The 27,455-nt window shown below is 39.8% G+C and overlaps 1 protein-coding gene across 1 annotated transcript in view; it reads right to left on the bottom strand.

The window, feature by feature from the left end:
- Positions 1–6,475: 6,475 nt before the first annotated feature.
- Positions 6,476–27,455, bottom strand: part of APP (amyloid beta precursor protein) — a 180,423-nt gene continuing 159,443 nt past the window's right edge. Inside the window, exons 14-16 of the mRNA XM_085297964.1 lie at positions 17,254–17,354; positions 13,874–14,020; positions 6,476–7,297 (exon numbers count right to left, since the gene is read on the bottom strand). Of these exons, the coding sequence (XP_085154090.1) occupies positions 7,196–7,297; positions 13,874–14,020; positions 17,254–17,354 (350 nt within the window). The 3' untranslated portion in view covers positions 6,476–7,195. The remainder of the gene's footprint in view (positions 7,298–13,873; positions 14,021–17,253; positions 17,355–27,455) is intronic.

Here is a 27,455-nt window from a genome sequence, read left to right as displayed (position 1 = left end):
CTTTCCTTTCCTCTTTCCTTTCCTTTCCTTTCCTTTTAACATGGCATTGCAGACACCATTTATTCATCAGCCATGGAGCTGAGGTTACTTTTCTGTTTAGAATCCAGATGTGAAAGCTGAAGCTACCTTCAGTCTGCATTTATATTATTTAGCTCTAGCCATGAGGTCAGAAAGCTGAAGCCATAGGGGATCCCTGTCCTTTAGCATTGCCAAAAGGCCAGACAAGACGGAAATGCTGGGGAATCTGCAAAACTACCACCCTGATTTGCATTGCGTTGTTTAACTGCTGTGTTTAAGCCTTATGTTCTTTGATCAAAGTCATGCTTAGAATGAGAATTCAGTTCGCTGGTGGAAATGGTATATATTCAGCCAAATTAAATAGAACTTCTTATTCTTAGACATGTCTCTTGTCTAAAAGCACTGTTTTTTRTTCTAACGATTCTGTGTCACAAATGATGTGATGCTGCATTAAGATGTCAATATGTGCCAGAGGCAATAGCARTTTTCTTGGCTAGATGCACTCAGCTGTGGTATTTGTGTTAGAAAGAGGCCTATATGTCCGCATCTTATAGAAGTCCTACCTTATACTGTGGCTTTCTGGATGTGCTTCCCTGGCACAGACATTGTGGACATTAAGTGTTCCCAAAACTTCAACCAATGTTTGAAACAGCTGTCATATACTTGGTGACTAGCAATCTACAATGAGTCCTGATAGAGAGGCCACTGAGGAGACTGTGACAGATATTTAGGAAATCTCTGAGAGTATGAAAAGGACAAAGAGGGATGAACTCCTAGCGCTTCTTCCAGTACAAGAAATAGGKGCCATCAAAGAACATTACCAGGCGGAGAGTCCAAAACAAGCAAAAAGAGATGGTTCTTCATACACCATGTAGTTGGGCTGTCAAGACACTAAAATTTATGTTAGCCAATAAATCATGGAAAAGATCATGAGGGGAGCTAAATACAAAAATACTCTATGATTCAGATAGATCCTCTGAGCCGCAGATTTGTATAAGGCTTAAAGAACATCCAAGGGAAGCAGCACTGCATGCTTGCTTTTCTCTATGGCCTTGCCTTGGCTTTTAATTTGGGTCACTACAAGAGGCAGGATGCTGKTCTAGGTGGACCTTTGCTCTGACACCATACATCCATTCCTGTGTTCCCACCATCTATTCTTTTTGGTCTCCTTTTGGTTGGCTTAGGAGAGCCTAGGTCATGGCGGCAGTATGCAGCACAAATCAGACTTTTCAACATCTACTGTGTTCGGGAGTGGTCTCCATTTGCAGGTCCTATGCCCTTTGGAATCCCTATAATGGACCACGTATTGAAGAGGGTCGGGCGGGCTGTTTGTTTTCTGGATAGACTACAAATCGTAAGTGGGATTGGGATCATGATAAAATCTTCTCGTGGTTACAGGTGTAACCTTCTCTCCACACTGAGAGTTGCTCCGTTCCCTGTGAGCACTAGTGCAGTTCGGCACCAACAGAGCTGGCRGTGGGTGCCCTCACTAGACCAGGCCAGAAGTGGGGGTTTAGGACGCTGTCCTTTGCAAAAGGTATATGCAGGTTTGGCCATCCTTCCTTGAAGAAAAGCTTTTCCTGTTCTTTGCTTGTTGCTGGCTCTTGGTGATTTTTTATTCATTTATGAGGGGCTTTTAAGGATCATGGGGTCTCAGGGYGTTGAATACAGAGTTTCATTCCTTATATCTAGGTTTTAAATACCTTTATTTTTATAGCAACCGTGTAAAATTTAGGCTTTGCAAAATACAGGCTGTTGCCTCCTACACTCCTTTTTTTTTTCTGATGAATTTTGGCAGCCAGCAAACTTTCATAGTAGATTTTCTTGCAACCCAGTTGCCAAACCTAGCAAAATGCCTTGGCAACGCAGGTTTTCTCTGCCAGGAGGGCTATCCTGACACTTGTCTTCAAAAGACAAAGTGTATTATAGCAACCTCGGGGCATGTGGAGACACTTCCCAAGTTGYACAGGAGAGGAGCAGATGCACAGGAGGGAGATGGGGGGAAGGAGGAGGAAGAAGACAGGACGCTGAAGTCTACCCAGAGTGAGGCCTTAGCTTTCATTGCTCCTGTCAGCTCCCTGTTAGCTCTGAGGCCACTTTATTCTGCTGCAAATAAGCAGTTTCTAAAGTTGGTTCCTGGAAGGCAGGTGATGTTTGTTTTAGTGCTGTGGGTGTAACTTCGAGACCGCTGACAGCAGACAGCTCTACAGTAACTTCCCGGGCCCTAAAGCCACTTTTGCCATGGTTAAGCTCCCCCCAGAACAAATCCTTCTTGCATTGACTTCTTGTAACTCCAGCAGCGCCCTGCCACGTAACCGCCTGGGCAGCAAGCATTCAAGGCATCTGATAATATTCCCATCGTCACTACTGCTTACACGGTATTGTAGCATTAAACTGCCATGTCGAGGCTGGATCCCGGCTGATGTGTAGGAGCGGYGCATCCCTGTATTGCCTGAACATTGCAGACACCTGCCCGCCGGGGCCCCGAGCCGTTAGCGCTCTGCGAACGAGCAGCGCATCGGACGCCGCAGGCATGGGTGCAGGTACAGCCCTATCACCGGCTGAGATACGGCATCCCGCGAGGCAGCTCGCAGCGGGGTGCTGGCGTTTTGCAATCCGAGCTGGTTTATCACAGCTGGGTGCCCCATCAAGGACCCGTCTCTTCCCCCTGTTTTAACGCAGCCGCCTGGGCCACGTGGCACGGAGCCGCCAGGCTGGACGCCTCTGCCGCCTGCTGCTCCCCGGCTCGCGAGGGCGACCCACGGGGGCAAGGGGCTCCCGCTTGYGCCCAGCAGCTTTACACAAATGTCCATTTACAAGTAGACCTGACAAAAATAAAGACAGACCTTTTTCTTTCCCCTCCATCTACTCTTTTTGGGCCTACCTGGTTAAAAGGAGAATAAAAACAAWTTCTTCGGTGTTTGCTCATTCTAGATTTTTTTCCCAAAGAACTCTAGAAATCATAATATTGTGGGAGCTTTGCTCTCTCCTGCCAGCCCCGCAGGGACCGCCGCTGGCCATAGCTTGCGCTTGCTCCTGTCTCTGTGCAGGAGCTGTGTGTGTGTGGGGGGGGGAGCAGCTTTCTCTTAAACCCTCTTCAGAGAATTACGTGGGGCAAATGGGATTTCATCCTTTTCTCCCCATCCCTTGTGCTAATTACAAGGAAAAAAAGCTCCTCCGCTGGAGATGYTCCCGAGCTCGAAGCGTTTTTTCGGCGCAGTCGGACGGGCTCGGTGCGAGCGAGGCGGCACTCAGAGCAGCTGTAATTACCCGCTCCCGTTTTGGAACAGCAGCAGCATCATGGCTATTTCAAGGACCTCCTTCCTGCAGCCCCCGATGAGRGAACTCCACCCTGTCACATGCATCTTTTTCTTTTTTTTATATATAGTAACTTTTTAAAAATGAAATGCCTACCTTTCTGTCTAGTACCGACCTGGATGCTGCTCCCTAGCTGTGCTATCCGACAGAGACTGGCACACGAGGGGCAAGGGAAGACTCGGTCTCCAATTCAATGTCTCAGTTCAACTCTGCTTTAACTAAGGCTCCTATTAAAGCCAGAACATTTTATTACCTCTAAACAAAACCTGAGCCTTGTATCTGGAAGCTTAAAAGATTTTTTTGTACAGTCAGCCAAATACATTTCTCAGGATTGTAGAAAGTTGAAGGGAAGATTTAGTGTCGCCTTCTTTGGGGAAGAAGGTGGAAAAGAGAATTAGAGTGGGAAAGCAGCAAGGCAAAACAACCATCTGTTTCTGACACAGGCAAGGTCCTCCCTTTTTGAGTGGTAAAAAGATTGTCCAGGAATACAAAACAATATTTATATTTTAATTTACCATCTTCATGCTGCCAGCACCAGGGTGCCGTGCACAGTGTTATTTGTAATCTATTCTCATGTGTCATTAGGATATTTTCAATCTTGCTGCCTAGAGGTATTTTAACAGCAACTTATTCACCGCCCACAAAATCCATTAGTTTAAACAATAAAAATGAGCAGTTAGGCCAATAGCAATGGCACTGAAATTGCTTTGGTAAGTACACATATAATGAGGATGGAGACTTGGGTGCTGCATGAGCATCACGATAGACCTAATGGAATATACAACTGCTGCAAATTATTCTCCATAAAGGGGAACAGAGGCCTGGGTTTGTTTTTCCTAGACCACCTCATAGCTGGGGAATGAAATTCAGCAAGAGGTTAGGTATCAAGCACAGAGTTGAACACGCATATGCGTATTTTTGGGGGCATCTCTTCTAGCACGTGCTAGAAGAGCACGTCATTTCACATCTGATATTGGTTAATCTAGTTAAGAGAGTCAACATAAGCAACAAATGCAATTTTTTTCCAAAAGCTTCTAAAAGGGGAGGAGGGAGAGTGGGCCTGGGCTAAGCAAAGTCCCTCCTGTAACGCCTCAAAGCAGAGAGAATGTGGTTTTGGGGCAGGTGCGCTGCCTGGGGCAGGCGGCCTGGCAAGGGCTCCCGCTGCTGGTGACCAGCCCTAGCCCTGCCACCGAGCTACCTGCCCTCCCAAGTGCTCCTGAACCCTGTTCTGTCAGAACTCGGGCTTCAGAGCAAACTCTTTTTATTAAACCTATCAACTCAGAAGCCAGCGATATTTTTCTTTTATTTTCTTCCCCCARGAGCAATTTCTTCAGAGCCGGGGAGCAGAATTGTGTTTGCAGCCTGCCGCTGTGTGCAGACGCCCTGCTCAGTTTATTGCTGAAGGGGACGGTAAGCAATCAATCCTGTACTTGGAAGTGAGGTGCTTAGTGACTTTCCTGTGTCAGCTTTTTTACTTTATGAGCCTGTCAAACTGTTTTTATTCACTTCTAATATAAACTTTACACAATAAAGAGTTTGCATGGCTACAGACAGGCAGGAGGCTGCTGCCTGGGAACTGTGATAGATTTCTAGGTAGCTTTTGGTGTAGCAACAACTGTGTGATCCTATCCTTTTTGTGCCGTATCCAGGTGTGTATTTMTTTTCTTCCTAAAGTGTGCATGCGCAGAGGGAATTGTAAAAATTKATCAGTTAATCAGTGCAGTAAAATAGTGCAGTTAATTAAGAGCTGGTCCATGGGTAGCAAGAGCAGCACCAGTATCTCACCAGACAAAGAACCGTGTGTGAAGACCGACTTCCTGGTGGGGAATTASTGTTCAAAGCAATTGCATTTTTCTACAACTGAGATTGCATGGGATTATGGTATTATAAGTGGGATTTTTCTCTAAAGGCTGGTGGCTGCCTATATCTTACGGATTACTCTAGCTTCTTCTAAACGGAATTTCAATAATGCTCCTTTAATGAGACTGCACTAAATTGAATTATGTCCTGCTTATGCCAAAGTGGGATCTTCTCTGATACTGGACATGTGAGAGAAGAGGGTCCTATTATGTTCCTTTGTAGGAAAGTGTGTAGGAGTGTGTGTGTGTGTGTGTGTGTGTGTGTGTGTGTGTGTGTGTGTGTGTGTGAGACCTCCACAAGAGCTACAAAAACAGACACAAGAGAACCAACCTAACCCCAATACTTGTGAAGCAAAAACCTCTAAGTTCCTGGGGAGCTTTTTGGGTCTGCAGGCCTCTGCTCACCATCATCTATCCTGATGGCTTGAACAGCCTGATTTTAAAAGCAGAGATCTGAAATCCTCTCGGGATGTTCTGCAAATTCTTTAAAATGTACTGGTACCAAAGGGTTAGGAAATGCCATCACCTGTTTCCACAGTTCTGATACCTTGAAGTGAATTCTCTTTCTTCAACAAGTATCTCAACTGAGCGGGGACTGGAGAGTAAAGCGAGTAAAACATTTGGTTGGCAACACGTAGTGGGAAGCTCTGCAGTTTTCCTGGTAGGAGCTATGGAGTTAGGGGTAACCTGCTCCCATCCCTGGTCAGCTGGCCCGTGCACGTACATCCTGCGCCGTGGCGAATCGGCCAGACAAGGCGGGTTTCAGGGAAGAGGCGAGGTGACAGGGCTGGAGATTGCAGTGCTACGGAGACCCACGGCAGGCGATGCTGGGATCGGGCTGCTGTGGGTTTGCAGATAAGGTGAGTTGAGGCTTTCCCTGAATATATCTTGCTTTCTTCATTCTGCTCCAATTCTCTTCCCTCAGTTCTGCGTTATTTAGCTTGTTTGCTGGAGAGAAGAGGGGAAAAAGAAACATATCACCGGCTCAGCTGTTTCACCCTTCCTGGGTGTCTGCTGTTGTGGTACGACTTGGGGCCTCATGAGCTGGGAAGCTCTGTTGCCCAACGTGAATGTCCAGTGTTTTCTGTTTAAGTGGCTTTCAAACTATTCTTCTTCCTCCAAAGAAAACTCTTGCCCAAAGGTTTTTTTCTTAATTTATTTATGTAACACAGTGTAGAAAGCTATCAATTCATAAGCAATGGTTCTGTACAATCATCCTGCAGAGGATCCCTGTTAATTTTCGACCAGCAGGCACTTTTCCCCCCAAGAAGTGCTCACAATTAACAGGGATTCTTTTTAATATTTTTTTAAGATCAAAAAGATACATGGAAAAGAAAATAAAGTTTACCTTTCAATGCCTAAAGTGTGCACATAAAACAGGCACAAAGAAACAAATGTGTATTCCCATGATTTCTACGTCACTAATACAGCAGGAGCAACCATCTGTACAATAATATGCAACTGCAGAGGAAAAGAATTTCAATAACTCATTTGGAATACTTTTTAAAAAATGTTGTTTTACTTTAAAATGCATAGTGATCAGAAAAAAATGCTTAGCAAAGAGAAGCAGCTAAACCCCACAGACACCGAAAGCATCCCCCATCAATTCTTAAAGCATATTTCAATTAGGACTTAATTTTTGTCACAAATCACAAGAATAATATACAACTGGCTAAAGGAGCTACATGATAAATAATTGGGAAAGAGAATCTACCCATGCACTAGTTAAATAGAGCTAAACTCTTTACAGTACACAAAAAACATTCATTAATAATGTAGTGTAAAGACTGAAATGTAAAGAGAAAGAGAAAATACATTACTGATTTTATTAATTCAAGTTCAGGCATCTACTTGTGTTACAGCACAGCTGTCAAAAGGCGATAATGAGTAAATAATAAAACAGAGTGTTTTTGTTTCTTTCCACATTATTCTATAACTGAACACCAATGGGCAGTGAAGCAATCATTCTGCTGTCCAACTCATGAGGCTGTTGTGGTGTCCTAGTTCTGCATTTGTTCAAAGAACTTGTAGGTGGGATTTTCATAGCCATTTTGCTGCATCTTGGAAAGGTGGCGTTCTTCTGGTGTCACTGCAGCATCCACCTGTGGCAAGAAGAAGAAACAAGGGTCAGGTTCTTGCTCAGTTCACAGTAGGTCAGGTCCCAAACTCAGTCACATCCTCACAAGAAAATCTAAAATAAAGGTGGCTGGAAGTGGTAGAGAGGAACTGAACAGTTACTTGCCCTGCTGGACCTAATTTCTCAGATACTTCTCCACTGAACAGAGTATTAAACCTATCACCTGGAGGCGCTGATGTTGCCTGAGGAGACAACTGTCTCTAAAAACTCTTCTCTCTGAGTTATGCAGGACTGCAAATGGCCTCAGGGAATAAAGTCAATACACACTGCACCTGGCAATAAATGAGAAGCCCATGAACAATTTTCACAAGCAATCTGCAGGGATGGCCCATCTTGTGTGGACTGTCATGATTCAGTTTTTGGATAGAGTAACATGCAGAAACAAGATAAGGCAACTTGTTATTTTCTGCAACTTGTTATTTTTGCTGAAGGACTTCATGATTACCTGCCCAAACTCAGCAATACCACCTTGTGTTTTGTCTTTGTTGATTGGTTCAGGAAGTATGCAATGTTACAAACAAAAAAGGGGATATATTTTGCATCTCCCTGCTAGACTCCCATTATTATGTCCCTCTCCTCCCCAATACAGTATCTTCTGAACTTGAAATCAAGTGGATCTGAAATAAGGACAAAATTTTTTTTTAAAAAAAAGCTGAATGAAGTGGCAAGAAGCTGCCTTTTGTCTATACTACACTCTCAGATTTGCTGCAGGTGCAAGGTCCCAGGACCATTAAATAATTAATTCACAAAAAATAAAATGAGAATACCAAAGGAAAAACAGAGCAGACAGAYAGAAGGTGAGTACTGCACTCACTGAAGCAGAACTTCTCTGGCTCCAATACTGAATTTGGTTCAGTTTAGTGACCAAAAGCTTGAAGTTTCTTACTAGCTAAGTACTTCTATTTAACAAAAATTGACCTTTCTTGATTACTCGGAAGATGAGCACAAAAACAGCTCAGTCAAGACTTCTCCACCGAATACCTGCTGCTCCACAGATTATTTTCTTCTTTCACTGAACATTACAGTAATATAGAATTTCATCAAATTAGAATGGGCAAGAACAGTCTCTAAATGTTAATTAGGTATTTTACCTCCATTGTTTGAGCTAAATAGCTGTTGTGAATTCAAAACCTACTGTCTCCTGGCTATCCTGTTAACCATCTATTAAAACAGAGCTCAGAGAACCTATCAGTTCTTTGACAGTTCTTAAGAGAAGGTAAAAAGTGAATTTTACGCAATCAAAAATTTAAAATCAGAAAGGTGCCTAAGACTCTTTACATATTAGTTATGAAATTTTCATGTGGATTTCTGTAAGTAATGACCTTTAGAAAAAATAGCTGTTTATTTTTAGCATAAAAATAACCTTTGGATAATAGAAAATGTATTCTCTCAGGAAGTCTTATATAGCAGGTTTGCTTACTCTGATTTTTTTAATAAAAAAGTAAGAAAGTACTACTCATGTTTGATACTCATTTTAAATCTGCTCTACAATACTAGAAATAATTCACCTCAGTGCAGACAGATGATGACCTTCAGTAGGTTGTTACCTGATGCTCTGGATGAACATGAAAGCTATGCTGTTCCACRCTTGGGACAAAGGCAGACTGCTCAGCTTGTTTTTGTAGCTGTTATTTTATTGTGCTAAATTATATTTGCCTTTCCTTCAATATYACCAGAACATGGCTCCTATAAGAGGCATTTTCCATTCTGATGTTCTTGCACTGATTATTTAAGAGAAGAAAAGGTTCTGTATGTGTGGCACATATATTGGATTGCTCAGATTAATTGCTGACCCCAAGTTGGATCCCTTTTCCAGTCTGCATCCCTTCTAATCTCCTCAGCCATGTTTCAACACCCAAACTGCACTTTCAGCCGTCATTACTTTCAATCAAATCTCTTTTTTATAATGTAATAATCGAAGATTTTTAAGATATGCCCAACTATAACAGTCACATCCTGCTACCACTTGCAGGCTATTATAAAACTCTACTATGGAAGTCCTGAGCTCTCCAGCAAGCATGTGATGCCTGCTGGTGGGAAATGGGATACCAAACAGAAAGGATCCCTGGGCTGAGCTGAYGTGGTACTTCCAGTGTTTCCAATTTTGCAATATAACTTGATATTTTTGCTGTTAAAGTTCTTGCTGTCAAAAACTTTTTTTTTTTTGAAGTTGTATTTGCTGTGAGTAATTCTCTTGTGCAACAAAACCAAAACGAATCCTGTGGCATGCTCCCAGGCACTAGGTTATTGTTTAGGGATGTTGCTTTGAGTTTTTCTCTTTTCAGGTTCCTCTTGTTTCAGATATTAGGGGGAAACCATGCATTTTTCTTTCCTTGCTGCCCTATCTCTCCAGAAGTGACAAAAGAAACTCACTTTCTTGCTGACAGTATGCAGTTTCCTTGGGCTAGCACACGCAGCCAGCGAGTGCTCAGCTTGGCTGTCAGCAGTCATTTCAATCCATCACAGGCAGAAGAACCTCTGGGAATTTTGCAGCCTGTCTCCTCTTCAACCTCTACATGCAAATCCCCAAGACACTTCCGTGTAACAACCTGCTCAGCAGTGAGTGTACAATTGTGCACTTGCATTTTAAAGACTTGTCTGTGCCCGCTGTTTGAGCCTTCCCTTTTAACCCTTCTTTCCTGCAGAGATCTATGACTGGCTGAGAAGGCAGCCGAGGGGCTAGTGGGGCTGGGTGAGAGGCAGTGACAGAGGTGCCACCACTCATAGCAATATCCCTACAAGGATCTGCAGGTGTTTGGTGCCTTCCTGCTGTTTTACAAGTCCTTTCTCCTGGGGCTGCCAGTTCTCCCCTCCACAAGGCTACACCATTAGTAACCATATGCAGTGAATTAATTTCTGGCAATTCCATGACCCTGTCGCCATTCTGTAGAACATTGTTTTCAACATGAATATTTCATCATTACAATGGCAGCAGGGCCTAACAAATTCAGTTCAATATAGGTCTTGTACAAACACATAAAAGGCCTAATGCCTGCCTTGAGGACCATACAAATTTAACAGCGTTAACTACTTCCACTGTGACAATGTGACCGTGCGCCATCTGCTGCTGCTGAAGTTGACACTAACACGGCTGTGAAGGAAAGGCAAGAACAAAGCAGGGAAAACTGTAAGCATTCTAGTAGCCTTTCTAGCAGTCACAGAAAATGAGAACACAATACAAATGCACAGGAGAAGCTCTTCCTCTTATTCCTGAATGCGCTGCTGTAATGTTAAGTCAGCCCTGTGTTTTATCCTACCACGTTACAGGAGTATCTGGTGCTTGTCCAAACCAAGATGCGAGAGCCATTGGAGAGCTCACAACTAAAGCCACTGACGGCTCTAAAAGGTTCTCATCTAAGATGAAATCAAAGCCTAACATGAAGGCCGAGAGATCAGGGATCTCCACGTATCAATATATGCCTAAGAGCATTTCCCCTTCTATGGGGCTCACATACTAGGCCGGGATGTACGCAAGGGCATGCCAGAACCTGTGCTGAAATTCTCCATATTTAAGCTTCAAAAAACATTAAACTGAACCTTATAACCTGTTTTAGGTCTAAACCTCCCACTCATGATTTCTATCCAGGACTAGAAGATTTGATAAGTCCATACCACAACCTGCTTGTGGAGAAGAAACAGAGTAACAAAACAACATAAAAAACACAATGCAGAGAGAACAGCAATAGCAATTTTAATGACTGCTGTGCTACTCCTGTGAGCCCTTCTGTCATCCTCCCTCCTCACACACTCCTGGCTGGACTCTGCTGCCTTTGCAACAGAAAGCAACTGAGCTTCAGAGAAAGGAGATATCGAAAGATGATGAGCTGAGAAAGTTGGCCAAAGTTTGGAGCATACGAGAGATGAGGATGTCTCCTTTGCCAYCTGCTTCTATAGAGCAAGAAACCTCCTGCAGCCAGGTAGGCTGAGGGCACCAACATAAAACATCCTCAGAAGGTTTGCTGGAGCTCATCTGGACACATATAATAGGTAATTTCAATCACGCAGTCATCTATTTACATACTTGTGATTGTCCTTTTTCCAGGTAAGGATAAATCACTTTGAAATATTTATATTGTCAACTTGTGAGAAAACTATTATGACACTTTTTCAAAACAGGTAATACATATTTCTCCTCAGAACTTCAAAAAAAGACTAACAGAAGTTTTTATAACATCTTTTGTTGAAGAAATCATAGTGGAATGAGAACAAGTATTACAGTCAGAAATTACTTTTTGGGGGAGATAAGAATACAGGTGGAATAGAACCTGTTTTGTAATCTTTGCATCCACTATCACAGACAGACTTTCTTATTAGTTTCTGATACACAATAAACAGGTTGCAAGATTTGTTAAAATATACTCAGCCAACCTAAATCTGATGTACAGATATTTTTACATCAAATATTTTATTTTTTAGTGCATAAKAATATTGTAGATGCATCCCTCACAGATAAATGAATCTTCTTTTAAATGAAATAGCTTTGTTTTGACAACATTTTAATAATTAACATTTATTGTACACAGATCTCTGTTTTTCATCATGTAGCTACCACACAATTTTCACTACCTTAGGGCAAAAATAGGTGTTACGCCTTTCTTGCAGGCGAGAAGCTGAGATAGTGAGGTTACACAGTTTGCCAACAGCTCAGAACAACTCTGGCAGAATTCGGAATTCTGGCTGCCAACAACAGACTCAATGCGGTGAATCTACTATGCGATAACAAGTACAGTATGGCACTATTAATTGACTAATACTCTTGGTAGATCCTCATGATACCTCTTTAGTTTATTTTCTGTACAACTTTTTATTCCCTAAGTTAGGCTGTCATTTTGACATAAGTAGCTTGTTCAGATTGTGCACGTTATTTCCAGCAACTAGGCCAACATTTCCAAGTTCATTTTGACCGAAGAAAGCTCGTAAGAATCTAGGATTATCCTCTCTATATCATTCCATCAGGCAAAATCTATCAGAAATTTTAAGGTCGTACTGCAGTAACAGTATGCCCACATCCAACATCTGATTCAGGGCTTTAGCCCGGCAAGCCTCCTGACTTGTTCTGTTGCAGGTACATGCATTCAAAGGAGGGTCTCAGCTGGGTAACTCCAACTCACAGCCAGGACTTTCCTCCCACCACCTCTGGGTGCCCCGTGCATGCAAGCTCCAGCATGGAGCCCCAGGTGGGCTGTTTCAGCAGGACTAATGCTTACCGATATGGGTCTCACACTGCAGCTGATGTCTAACTCTTGGCAGCTGTAACTGGGTGGCTTAAAATTCAAGCCTGTTTGAATTTTCTGTAAAATGAGTTGAAGGCTTTCACATGGAAAGTTAACACTGAGATTCTTAGCTGCTGTTTTCTGCCTCACAGTCCAAAACTCTGCATGGCTTGTTGGGACTCAAATCTATCCTGTTTGTAAGACAGCACTCTTCCCAGGTGCTCTTCTCACTTTCTCCTCTTTAGGAGGTTTTAAACCATGAGAAAAAGCACAACCTGGATTTTGGGAGGCTTAAGTCAAAGCCTTACTTAAATGTTTTTAAGACTCTTCAGTGCCACCAAAAATGGAATATGTACATTAGAAAAAATCCTTCATATTCATCTAGTATGATCAGAGCAAAGTTTGGTTGACTCAAGGTGAAACCAACATAACTGCGGACTTGAACAAGATTTAGTTTCAATTAAAAATTGCAAATTATGTTTTTGGAATACAAAAACTATAAAATATCTAAAGTGCTGCCTAATATAAAGTACTATCTGCACATCAGATACTCCCATGGCAAACTTCTAGGTATCAACACACTGGGGAGGGAAGCGGGGAAAAAGGTATATGAACCCCCTTCCAGTTCTCATAACCTGTTTTTCCTATTTATAGGACTGTTTCTTAAACCCAAGCAACAGACCTTGTATTTTAAACTATTGTAAATTGAGCACAACTTTACTTGGAAGATTGTGAARAGACAATGGTTTTCATCTTGAAAAATTCATATAGTTTTTGTATTTTATATGTTTTTCTCAGATCTATGAGTTTTAGATTCACCATAAATCAAAGGCTGTTGGTGGCTAAAGCTAATCTTGTTTAGAGAACAAAAAGTAATAAAGTATCTGTATAAGAAAAATCCTTGCAGCACACACCACAATCCACAGATGACTTGCCTCAAACCTTTATTTGCAAACAACATAAAGATGTCTTTGTGTGTGAATTCCCAACAATAGTAAAACCAGATTTTTCTCCTTGTGCAGTATCTGCTCATTGGCTACTATCAAATTTCCTATAAAATGAAKTTCTGTGTTATAAGGTAATTGATCTGGGAAAATTCCAGAACAATTTTTTTTTTGTGGTTTTACATCCAATTTGAGATGCTTTACACTACATCTATATTTACAAACTGAGGCAATTCAGTTCCACTCTGCTACATACAACCACTCTGACTTTGAACACTGGGCTAGCCAAAAACCAGGCTTCTTTCTTTGTAAACGTATTTATGGAGCATTGTGTTGACTGTGCTGTTCAYGTGACACTGCTTGTGCTTGGAAGCCTTGTCTTACCTCCACAACACCGTGGTGAATAGACGTATACTGCTTCTTCTTCAGCATCACCAAAGTAATGACAATCACTGTTGCTATGACGACACCTCCCACCATTAGTCCAATGATGGCACCTTTATTTGAACCCACATCTTCAGCGAAGAACACCTACAAAAGAAAAATAAAATAAGCTGGCAAACAAAAACCTCACCGAGTGCTTGGCTAACACGTCCGGCTGCTAGAGCAATTCAAAGCTTACTGAAGTATCTGTAATTAAATGCTATTGCATGTCATCCTAATTACTCAAAACTGGATCACTGAAGTACAAAGCTCTCCTAGCAGGAGAGGAGGCACAAAAGTGTTTTTTGTTGCTTGTAGTGTAGCAGTTTTGTGCCTAAGTAGAAGACTTATCTCTAGATCTTTCAAATCAGTGCCTTACAGATCTTAGAAACAGTACTTTTCTTTTTCTTTCTTTCTTTCTTTCTTTTTTTTTTTTAAGAAATACCCAAGCTAATTGCAAAATGACTAATAAGCTCATAGAGGGGTAAACAGGAAGCATACAAATTTCTTTACTGTTAGAATATAAATTATGAAATTGTTCATGACTTGACATCTCTTCAGCTTGTTTGGACCAAGTCTGATGCACTAGTTTGACAAAGGAGTGGACAAAACCAGCAGGATGACAGTGAAACTCACACACAACCAGTTGGGAGAACTTTTTCCCAGCAGATGGACAAGAGCCCAGCAAACACGAGTGTGCTAATTTAAGGGACTAGCAAGGGAGTCATTGAGCTTTCACAGGGCAAAGGGAGAATGAGCTACACCTCACATGACAATCCTCACGTGAGACCGAGCTGATACGACAACTGGAACTTCAAGAGAAGATCCACTTGAATTGTGTACACTGATAAGGCCAATCAGTGAACAGTAAAGTGCTTTAYCATGCATTTAATAAAGTTGGCTGCTAGAAATGGAAACAGGTATGAAAAGTGAGTGACTGTTTTCACTGTYCCATATTGTATTCAAGTAATATGCTGAATTATTTTACTTCTATGCATATTTTACAAACCTTTTGTTAGCTTGTCAATAGCAGGCTTTTATTATTATTATTTTTAACCAAAATGAGCAAAATGGATTAAAGAACACATTACACTCATTAGACTGTAAGACTACCTCACTCTGAAAGACTAAATTCAATGACAAGTATTTAGCAAAAATGCAAGGGGAAGCAGGAAACCTGCTGAGAATTACAATGAGCTGTATTACATTTGCACTCTTTAAGAAAACACAATCTTCCTCAGAGAGGTATTAAAACATGCAATATAAATATGTATCTTGTTCCTAGTTGTAGGCAAGAAATAGGTTTAAACAAAGTTAAAAACACACTGGAAAGCACACACAATGGACAGTGTTGGCATACACTGATGTCAACTTCTGTCAATTTTACCTGCACAGGAATGAAAGTCTGTTACCACACCATTTTAGAGCACTGTGAAACGTTCCAGCTAATATACATGTACAATAGAGGAAGGCCTTAAGCATACTGAGTCATGAAAATGAATATACAGAGTTAAAACATGCATGTACACACCCATAAAGAGGAAAATAACTACAATTTCAGATCAATTTAGAAGTTTGTATGTAAAATACAATGCATAGCTGAATTCAAGACAGTATCTTAAGGAGACTGTTTCACCTGGGTGAAAGTATTTTTCTACTTAATGCTTTTGAATTTAAACTAACAGAGAAGAGGTCTTAAAATTCCAACCTCAAAACCAACTTTGGCTGGGAATAAGAAGAATAAACAACTTCAGAATATCTTGTTGATTTGAAATTGCTATGTTCTTTTAACCACTGACAAGTCTACTCAGAGGATATCAGCTAAGACACAGCACATGACAGACGTGCAATGCACTGTAAGGCATTTCAGTATTTTCTCAATGATACTGGATGCTTTGCTCAGTCTCAGTTGAGGAAAAAAAAMTCCAAAAAACAAAACTAGAGGACAGCTTACTAATTTTTAAATAATGATTGTAGCTATCAGTGAGAAGTACGACACTGTATGCTTTAAAAAGCTCTAAAACTATTGTGTTAAGCACACATTATCGAAGTGCATGAATCCCAGTGACARGGGGTAGCTCTCAGCTCCAAACTGCTTGGGATGGCATCAAAGCACTTCTACATTAAAGGTTACTGTAGCAAAGTGCGTGTGACACAGGATCAATAACGTAGAAACAAATGTATGAAAACACWTTTCTACAAGCTCCCTCCCTTCAGTAAACTCACACAGGTTTACTCCATCAGGACGTTTAACTCATCTGAGCTAAGCGTGTCAGAATTCCCCAAATTAGTGCTAATGCATTTTGGATTAGTTCATCAAACTGGGAATTCTCAGTTCTCTGCATCAAAGAGATGGTGGAATATCTTTTTGTACAGTGTTTGCCTAGTTCAAATGCAAATATGAGTCCCATGCTAATTTTAATTTTCAGAACTACTTAGCTTTAAGAATATATTAAAAAAAAAACCCTTTCAGTTTAATATCAGGGTATTGAAAGTCAGAGAAGTGAAATCTCATTATGTGATATACATTTACAAAAGGAGAAGCAGAACAGGTTTATAGTCAGCACTGCTGTGTGGGTTCTTCATTACTTACTAAGGGACCGCAAAAAGCATTTAGAAGATGCTTATTCTCACTTACATGGCTTTTGGTTATTAATTTTCATAAGAATCACTGTTCAAAATGGGAACAATATTTTGTTCCTATCTGCCCTTCATCTGTTAATAATATACTCAAGGAACAAAATACAGAGATACAACCACGTACAAACTAAAATTAAGGCCAATAGAGCATCTCCCCTTATCCCAAGCATGGAATTTTGTGAGAGGTTATGCTCCACAGAGATCAGCTCCTTCATGCGTCATCACCATCTGTTTTGAGAGAGGAGGAATCCATTCCCAAAGCAGAGTCACTCTCCAACACCACTCTATTTCTTTCTGCACCCTGCTGGGTCTCCTTTTACCTGCTTAGTGTTGCCCTTCCTCTGCATCTCTGCTCTTCAGTTATGTGATCTGATCCCTGACAATGAGAYGGACTGTGGGGCAGCTATTGCACAAATGACCACATCTGGTTGCATACAAGTGCAACGCCAGGAACTGTCAGCATCRCTTCCTACATCAGACTTAATGGTATTCAGTCTTCACTGCTGAAATTATTCCAGATTTGCTCCAATTTAAGAGAAAACCAGAAGAATCAGAATCTGTTCAAATGAAAACTTTTTGAGGTAATTTTTATATCCCCATCAGCATCATTCAAAGGAAATATGGCCAAAATTGGCCCACAAGCCCAGGATTTAATCACCAATTCAAAACGCACACGTAGAAAGTATCATTTGTTCACTTACCAGCTTTTGATGATGCACCTCATATCCTGAGTCATGCCGGAACTCTGCATCCATCTTTACTTCAGATATCTCTTCTGTTTTAACATTGGTTAACCCAGAACCTGCATTGTACCGCAATGACAGCTCATTAATGTCCTTGATTCCATTATGCTCTACTTACTTCCACCATTACAAGAGCAGAAGGCAGCAGTATCATTCACATAGATGAGGTGTGATGCAACATTCACACAAAATGAGGTGTGAAAGGGAGCTGGGAGAGAAGTGAGGTATATCTGATGTTTCATTCCCACTGAGGTGATGGAGAATGAGCTGGTAAAATTTCTCCTCTGTTAACATTCCTTAATCCACTATAGCTATGTTGGTACATGCACCAAAGGCTTTCAGTATGAAATACTGCAGGAACTAAGCTGCGGGGGATTAACAGCAGTCTCCTGAACTAGCTCCAGGGATGACTCGGTAGAAACACCAAGGAAATTTGATGCTTAGACTGCTCAGGAGGAAAAAGATATACCCATGGTGTGAGGTGGGAAACCCCAGCTACCACATTCTCTTGCTTCCAGCAAGTCTGTACCTTATGCACAAAAATACATAAGAGTTATTAAAAATGTTTGTGAAGTTTATATAACTCTTGCTTTTATAGTGTAGACTGTTCAGAATTAATATGATTCAAATTTTGACTTCTGCCTGAGAGACAACTCTGCCTCTTGATTACAGTATAACAAGTAACCCAAGCTTGCAACGATTTTAATCACGGATACCTTGCAGTCCTGTTTTTCCCTTATGGATGCGCAGTGGGGGATGCTGCACTAGCTGTAAAGGCAGCCAGGATTTCCTCTGCTGAGGAGCGCAGCCGACATGTATATATATTAATGTTTTGTCCTGAAAAACTGGCTCTGGCTCATAGAGAACATATGGGTATTCATGTAGCTGTTTGTCTTCCTTCTTGGTGTAACTGATCGAGACTCTTATTTCTTGGAGATACAAACACTGCAGAAGTATGTTATTTACGAAGAAGTACGTTATTTATGAGGAGAAGTTATCACCTCACCCTATATAATGTGATAAGAACAGATGAACTGATTCAGATTCCTTGACTATAACTATTCTAGCATTTTACCCCCTCTATTCCCCCCTCTCTCCAAGCTTTCACTGTGATTCCTAGCATTTTGGGCTGAACTTAAGCCCCAACGTGGGAAATTTAAACATCTTCAAAACTCTCAACACTATGGACTGCTCTTGTTCGCCGCAGCATCTCTGGTCTCTCAGTAATTTTCTGAAGACTTCCAAGTGCCAGTGAGCTCCACAATCTAAAGTAGCACTGAATGAAACAGTCAATCCCCTTTTACTGCTTCTGAATTTGCCAAATTTTTTACATCAAATGCTCATCCATTCTTGTATTGTAGGACAAGAAGAACAGAAGTTCCCCAGAACTTCTCTAGCCTGTACAGACAATCCCACTCTTGGGTTCTGATCCTACTTTTCACAACAAATCATACAAAGGAGAGAACAAGAATAATCTTCATGCAGTAAAGTTTTTATGGGACAGGCTATTTGAGAAAATAATCATAAACTAAAACTCAGGATACTTAGTGTCCCCYCTTTTTCTTTTTTAAGGAACAAAGTATTTAGTGGCTCTCAAATATTTTTAATCAAGCAGCTGATTTTTGATGCCACATTACACATCTAGGTCTGACACAGGTTTATTATGACATTTATATACAAGAGGCTATTTATAAAGGCAAGAACTATAAAGTATGTAAGGAATTGCAGTTTGAAAACAAACCATGATGTTCTGTCAGTGAAATGTAGGAGGAAATGGAGATGAAGGAAATAAAACCCACATGGTGCCTGAAAGGAGGTTTAATTTTCTATCCYTAAAGCAACTATGGTTAGTTTTCCAAAGTAAAATAAGAATACATTTCACTCTTCTTTCTGCATAATCTCAAAATAGCTCCTATAGCTACATCAGCAGGAAGTGAAGAAAGTGAGAACACATATTTGGTGGCACAGAGGCTCGCTTCTTCAAATCCTCTGCCTTTTTGGTGCTACAATTAAGAGGGGAGAAACAATAATGGAATAGAAGCTTTTCACATAGTTGAAATAGTTGGGGGGCAGGAGGGCAAAGGGCTTTCCTATGACTTGGTTCACTGCCCACAGCTGTAACAGCTGATGAGGTGGCTGTTCCCAGCTGCTGGCCACTGTCCACAGTCAGACTTGCGTGGAAGTTCCCTCAAGGCAAGGACTTCAGGAAGTACAAACTTTATTGCTATAGCTAGCACTCTGAATGAAGCTATCAATATTGATTAAAAATATACATGCATATGCGCAATATATTGGTGAAGAATCAACTTGTCTTTTGTTGACAGAAGTCCTGCTTCCCAAATCTATACTAGGTCATTGAAAGAGTTAATAAGGAAATGGGTAAAAGTGATTTAGCTTAGACTGAATGCTGCTTTTCAAAACACTTTCGAGAAGGACCYTCATCAAAGCTCTGGCAGAAGCTAAGATAGCAGGAATTAAGAGGGAAGGTCCTACATGACTTTGCATARCTGATTAAAAGGTAGGAAACAAAGTGTAAATACACAGTTATTTTTCACAATGGAGGAAGGTTACCAGCAGGGTCCAACAAGGATCTGTGCTGTGCTAGTTGTAAAGTGATTTGGATAAGGGAATGAATGGTGCAGTAAAAGTTTATCAACAACAAAAATAATAATAAAAGTGAGGGCTGACAAAGGAAAACCAGCTGCAAAGAACTGCAGAAATTCCGAACGCACAATAAAAAAGAAACGATATTCTATGTTGATATAATGTAAAGTGATGCACACAGGGCAAAATAACCCTAACTATACATACACAACATTGGGCTCTAAATTAGTTCTTTTTTCACCCAGGACAGAGACCTTGGAGTCACTGTGGATAACTCTGTGGGCAGTTGGCTCAGTAGCAGTCAAAAAGGCAAAGAGAAAGTTAGGAATAATTATGAAGGAATAGACAAAACAGAAAACATAATTACATCACTGTATAAATCTATAATGCACCTTCACTTTAAATATGGCTATCAGTTCTGGTCATCCCATCTCCACAGAAAACAGAAGAACTAGAAAAGGTGCAAAGAGGGGAGACAACAATGACCACTGGCATGGAATGGTTTCYGTACAAGGAAGGACTAGACAAAGCAGGAGTCTTCAGACTGGAAAAGAGACAACTAAGGGGGAACACTACAGAGGGCTATACAGCTGTGAAATGACACAGAGAAAATCAACGGGAAATGATTATTCATTATTTCTCCTAACAAAGTGCAGAACACCAACACAATTAGGACACAGCAGATTGGAAACTAACAAAAGGAAGTATACACACATGTGTGTGTGTATATATATATATATATATGTATATATGCATATATATGTATTTGGAACAATGCGAAATTGGACTGTGGAACTCACTGACACCAATTACAAGCATATTCAAAATGCAAATGAACAAGTGCAAAGAAAGGTTGATCCGTGGTTTCTAAACACAATGATGAAGATACAGTTTCCAGTTCTGGAAGTCTATCAAATGCCCATTGCCAAAAGCCCAGCGGATGTGCCAGCAGCACAGGCAGAGTTGAAATCTGCAAGAATCCCTCACGCACCATGGCTAGAGAGAGGACACTGCACTTGGGGACTTCTGTTCTTTGCTCTAGCTGCTCTGAGAGAAAAGACAGGTTAGCTTAGACTGCAGGTCTTTGAAAACTGCAGTTAGGAGGAGTCAAACACCACAGGCAGGAATTACAGCAGSTTTTCAGCTGGCAGAATGAAGGGCAGCAGCCCTCACCTCAGGCAATGACAGAGGGTGGGAAGTTTATCAGTAGGCTCAGCTATAAATGGAGAAAAGACATGATCAAACTCTCAGGCTTTGCTAAGCCCCATTTCTCTGACTGGCTGTTGCCCTTTCTCCTTCCATTCCCATTTTACAGTAACATGGGAGCCCTACTTCCAGRGTACGGCAGGTTGACCAATATTGCTAGACCAAGCAGAAAATCTCTGCTTTGGGCCAACGTGATCAAGGTCTGGGGGTCTACTTGGCCTTATTCACCAACCCCCGAACTGCCATGAGATCTGGACAGGGAATAGGGCCKGCTGTTAGGCAGTTAATACTGTTTGGCTGCCTAAAACTTGTGCATAGTATCTAGTAAAGGAAAAAGGTCAAGAATAGAGAGAGAGATGAAACTTCTATTGCACTAACAAATGCAACCGTAATTTTTCTTTCCTCCTTTCCCCCTTAAAATGAAGAAAAAGACAACTAAAAGTATGATTAGGGTAAACTAGTGGTCTTCTGCAAATAATTAATTATATGATAAGAGACTCATGACTCTGTACCGAAATCAAGTACTCAATATGACACAGCTATATACAGGGTTATAAACTGCTTTTCCATAATATTGCTTTATAGAAGACTTGCTATTTAACTTCCCTCTGTTTCCATTCATTTATCTTCTTGTCCTGGTGAATACATATTTAGAGATTTAGGTGCTCTAATCAAAGATTTATTTTTTAAAGGTAGTAACTAAAGAAGGAAAAAAGTTAAGGCTGTTTTGAATAGCGTTATCAAAGGGGTGTGACGCAGGTAAAAGCAAAAAACTAAGTGCTGAGTAATACTGCTTTACCCTTGCACTGAAGAAAAGACTATAAAAAAGAATTAGCTACATGACAAGGTCCTTAATTCTGACCCAGAATAAATGATGCTTTTTTCAATACCAAGTCTAAAATATACAACCCAAACACAAAAGTCAATGTAAAGGAAGAAAAATGAGTAACAGTCTGATGACAAATTCACAAATAATCATAGTTATTAACGATTTTTTTCTAAAATGCACAATATCTTTAGGGACTGGTACTCCTAATTACTTCAATTTAAAAATGTTACAGTTCAGCTGGTATATAAATTAATTTGTATCTCCTTTGCAAAACTAACAAATCTACTTAGCCATCAYGCTTAAGAGCATCCAAAAAAATCCAATGAGCTAGTTAAAATTATTACACTTTGATAAAATAAAGCATTTATTAACCAACAATAGATTTGCCTGCTTGCTTTATATGTATCAGCAAATAAGATTCAACTGTTTTTTTCTTGCTTTGCTCTTAAATACTTAAGGTTGTTGAATGACGGCCTTTTAATTATATTGCTGTTAATCAGCAATATTAGCTACTTTTATATACATATATAGTCCAAATATCAGAAAGAACAGAGTATGTAAACTTAACTGTTCCTTGCCCTTGAAGGAAAAAAAAGATCCATAGGGAGTTAAAAACCACTCATACGAAATAAAAACAAAACAGTGGCTTTGAGGAACATTTTACTCTCACACAGATGAGCTTTTGTGTTTGTAAAAATATACATTTAGGCTTTAAGAAGAATGAGAATAAAGATGATGCAATGAAATCTACCAAGTAACTAGCTGTACATAATCTATTACACTGTTTATAATTGCTTCTTCTACTAGTTAAATGGCCTTAGAAGATTTGTGATTTTGTTTTGCAGAGATCTGAAATAATATACACATGCCTGTGGTCTTCCAGGTTCTTTTAGACTTAAAAMTCAAGTGAAGTATGATTAAAACTACCCAATTGGGTGGTCTCTGCATACAGAAACACAGAAAGTTTTAGCACATCCAAAAATCATTTGAACAAAAGATATAAGAACCAAATTAATGAAAACATTTAATCTCACATCCATGATTTGGACTCGACTTATTTCAAGACTAGAAAAGATTTGTGGAATTTGGGTCTGTTGTAGAAAATATGTTCTATAGTTTTAGTACACAGCTTTATCTAGGTAAAGATTCATCTGAAAAAAGGATGGATAGAAATGCATTTAACATTCAAAACAACTACCTGGGAAGTAGAGAGCCACCAGTTCTTACTGGAAGTTCAGCTATTATTTGCTCTCTGACTTGGTGCAAATTACTTTAGCTGTTTCCCTTTCCTCATGTACAAAGCAAAGACAATATACTAACTTTTGTAAAGATATTATAAGTATCTCTGAGGAACAAGCATTTAAAGACTGGGTGGAACAGAATTCCCTGGTCTCTCCCRGTTAAAATGGTGGTGTACTTTTACTCCACAGATGATGACAGTGCTCTCAGATTGGAGAAAGAAGTGACAGAGCGCAAAAATAATTTTTATTTGTTTTTTAAAAAGTTCTTACTGGAACTTAATATGAAAAAATTCTTTCCCAGAAGACCAAAGGTATTTTACGTGTGTGTAAAAATGGATAACRAAAAAGTGAAATTAGGTCATCTCTTTCCGGCATTTGTCAGTGCAGATGCTGTGCTTTTGCATATATAATTGCACTTGCAGTTGATAGTTATCTGATGCAAAAACCCAACCCATTAATAACTTTAATTTGYTGGCTGCAGACAATTGGCTTAAGTCAACTGCATTGAACTAACATCACTAAGACAGGAAAAGAGTATCATTTCTGTCAAGAAAATCRTAATTCACTAAGCTGCTCTATGCCCTCACCTCACACAGGTTGCAGAATATGTGCTTATCATTCTGCAGAACATCTGCAACCACATAACCTCCCCCCCCCCAGCCTTCTATATAACGTAACAGAATTAAGATGGCCATGTCATGGGCAGAGGGGCCAAAGACACGGACGCGGTTAAATGTGCAGTTGGGAGAAAGTGAAAAAACAAAACAACTCCCAACCCTGCTACATGGAAGAAAACGACACAGTTAATACCATATCTTTGCATGGATATATTGGATTGCAGACATACTTTTGGCGATATAGTTGAAACTGTGKGACAGATGAGAATAAGGCCTAATCCGAACTGAGCACTGGTTCTTTTCTTTAGCACCTTGAATTTCAGAAGCTCTGCTGATATTAAGCAACATCATTCAGATGGCAGGTATTCTAATTTTTATTCGATTTCCATGGATCAGACTTGCTGACTTAACATGAGTAAAAAGGATCATGCTTATGAGCACCCAGGCATGTTTTTATACTATGTGCACAAAAAAGTTACTAAAAAATGCATAACCAAAATTTGGCCACAAGAAATTAAATTCTCATAATAAAAAAGTGACCTCTGGGCTCTCATGGAGTAGGAAACACTATTGAGAGATTCTTATTGTTACWTTATCAACTAAAGAGGTATTCTTTCCATTTGAAGCTCTTCCTATGGAAGTAGGTAGCAATTTATAAATGGCAAGAAATATGCAATAACCTCTTATTGTTTGGTCTAGTATTTTAAAATATAGACCACTGATGATTGTCTAGTGCATCTGTATGTTTTCCATTCCTTTGACCTTTTTATTATCTGTTTACTTCCTTCTCGGGAAAGAAACTCAAGCATAATTCTCTCTTGTTCTTCCACTTGTGAATTAACGAGGGAAGGGCAGTGAAAAGAAGCCTGCTGCTTCAGCACAAATACCAGTATGAATCACTCAGATGTTTCATTTATACTAGGAAATAGGGATTTATCTTCCTGACATTACTCTCCTCCTACGACTGACGTATTTCAGACTCAAATTCAAGCTTCAATTGCTGCCAGCCAATGTGAAGCACTGCAGAGGCAGAGATTAAGACAACTGGCTTGATTTTTACTAAATGCTTTAAACTTCGTCCTTACTCATAAACCTCCCTGATCTATGGACTGGACAACTCCTCAAATTTAAATTTCTTCATTTTTCTCATACGCTTTTTTTTTTTTTTTTTTGAAGAGAGAGAGAAAGAGAATGATGCAGTGAGGTAACAAGATCTCATATAAAACTTACTGTAAGAGGTAGAAACAACAAGGTATTTGTACTTCTCTGCTCTACTGTAACCAAATTCTTTCTCTTGTGGGAAAGGGAGCTGCATGACTATGATCTTTTTAAAGAAAATCTTAATGATCATCGTAAGAATGTCGTATGGGTGAAAAAGTGGTAAAAAAAAGAAAACGGAAAAAAAGGGAAAAAGGCACGTGTTTGTAGGTGCACGTCAGTCATTAAAGAGAAGATTTTCCTCAAGAATTTAAAAACTCCTGCTACAAAACGGTGACTTCTTGTTAACACCAGACTTAAGACTGTTGCAGGCTGACATAATACCAGTATTTTTACCCTGAAGAAGCAGATCACCACCTTGTTCATTTGAGCAAAACAAGCTGGAGAAGAAACTGAGAAGTGAAGACTATGGAAAGGACAAACCTTTCAGAAAATCAACTGGAATCCAGGCAATTAAAACAAAACAAAAAAGTTACAAGCAGCAGCACATATTTTATCTGCYTCTAGGTCCCTTGTCAATACTGCTTCATTCTAGAATAATATCCTCCTATTTTGAAACGTTTTCTTTTCAAACTGTAAAAAATGATTATTCCAAAAGGATAGTAACTGCAAAAAAGTATCTCTCTTCCTTCTTTAACCTCTATTATAATTTCTTTTAAAATTTATAATTAACAAGTAAAACAATTCTAAAATATAGTTATTTCTAAATTGACAGGATCCCTTTTGTACTTTACACTCCATTTAATTAACCAGCTATTTTGCTTTCCAGAATTCCTAGTTTAYGACAGATATTCAGACTGCTATCAGTTTTCCCATAAACTGAAATTCTAATGCAGTTCAATTGTTTTTAAAGGATGATGAAAAATCAGGTGGGCATTTATTGCCATAACTTGTATTTGGTAAGGATAAATTTGGCAAAGTCTGAGCACGGTGTTTAAAGGTGTGAGGATGAAGATCTACTAGACCTACAAAAATGAAAGATATCCCACTCATCCCGGAAAAGATGTTTGAGAAGCTTTTTCAARAACAGTAAAGAAAAAAAAAATGTTTTGCTTACTGTTACAATACATTTAGCACTACTTTAAGGTGGCACAATCCCTATTTTGCATGTACATATAAGATTTTCTGTGTTGTCAAATTAGGAATGGGGGCACAGCRGTGACAGCTTTTAATTTGTCCACTGAAGTGACTACCCTTCTTCATGAAGAATGCAGTTTGCATCCCTGTCAGTCTGGAGGGATTCTCCCCACGTGTCAAAAGCAGAAGAAGGGCCTTTGTGCCATTTAAATTCTCTGCCAAAAAGCCACAAACACTGCAAAGGTCACTGGACGGTACTACTCCTGAACTGGAGCAGAAAACTGAGGAAGTATCTCCTGTTGTTTTTACAGTGTAAATTAACCTTTATCTGTTGGAAATGTCCCCAAAGGTCACATATTAAACCATTTTTACCTTTCCTTAATAGTTTATTGTAATATATTCACRAAGATTACTCATGACCTATGCTAGTCATACTTTTGGCACTCTTTATAGTGTCCCTGACCAATGAAGAGCTCTGATACAACAGACCAAAATCTATCCTTTTTTTTCTGACTATAGAATGCAGTAATACTAGAAAAGCTTTTTTCTAGATAAGTAATGCCAGCCATTTCCCTCACCTGGTYGGAGGAAGAAGGAATCTTTAGGAATAAACACAGGCCTTTTAATAGGAGTTTTTTTCATGAAGATTGAATTAAAAAGATTAATGATTGCAAACTGACATATGACGAGAAAATTATCAGACTGAACTGACATTACAAAATTATGATTAAATGAGTTTCCTACTTATATGTTTTACATATATATTTCATTTGTGGTGACATTTCTACTGTTCCTGGGGAAGAAACCTAATCCAGATGACAGAAATAATCCAGTGTTACAAGAATATTCTCTGATCCTACTATTTTTGGCACTAAATYGTAAATCTAGATCTGCCCAAGTTTCCAGGCTATCTTCACAGAATGAATCAAGGCTTTAAACTCATGTAAAGATTTCAGACTCCTAGAATAATGCTAGTAACATATTATCTGGTCAGTCTTGATCTATATCCCAATTGGTACAACATGTTTTACTTCCCCTTGTAGTATTTTCAGTACTTCAGTTAATACTGGTGAGTTACGTGAAAGGTTTAAACATAGTAGGAGGGCATAGCCCATCGTGTTTTCTGACAGAAGTTTGAAAGACAAGATGAGAAGAAAAAGAGAAAAGACTGATCAAGTTTTATTGGACGTAGAAAAAAAAAAGAGATGGTACGACACTGAAATAATTCTGACTCCAAAATAAACTGATCTAATGTTATTATATGTTAGAGAGTAATCACTTCTTAAAATTAAGGTTGTTGCTCTCAATGGAACCAGCCAGTTCTAGATATTCCTAAACAGAGGTGAGGGAAAAACAGTCTGAAAAGAA

The sequence above is a fragment of the Rhea americana genome, unplaced genomic scaffold (genome assembly GCF_003343005.1).
Source record: "Rhea americana isolate MKP2758 unplaced genomic scaffold, rheAme1 scaffold_133, whole genome shotgun sequence".
NCBI lineage: Eukaryota > Metazoa > Chordata > Aves > Rheiformes > Rheidae > Rhea > Rhea americana.
The sequence above is the reverse complement of the archived record's forward strand: the minus strand, read 5'-3'. Positions and strand labels throughout refer to the sequence as shown.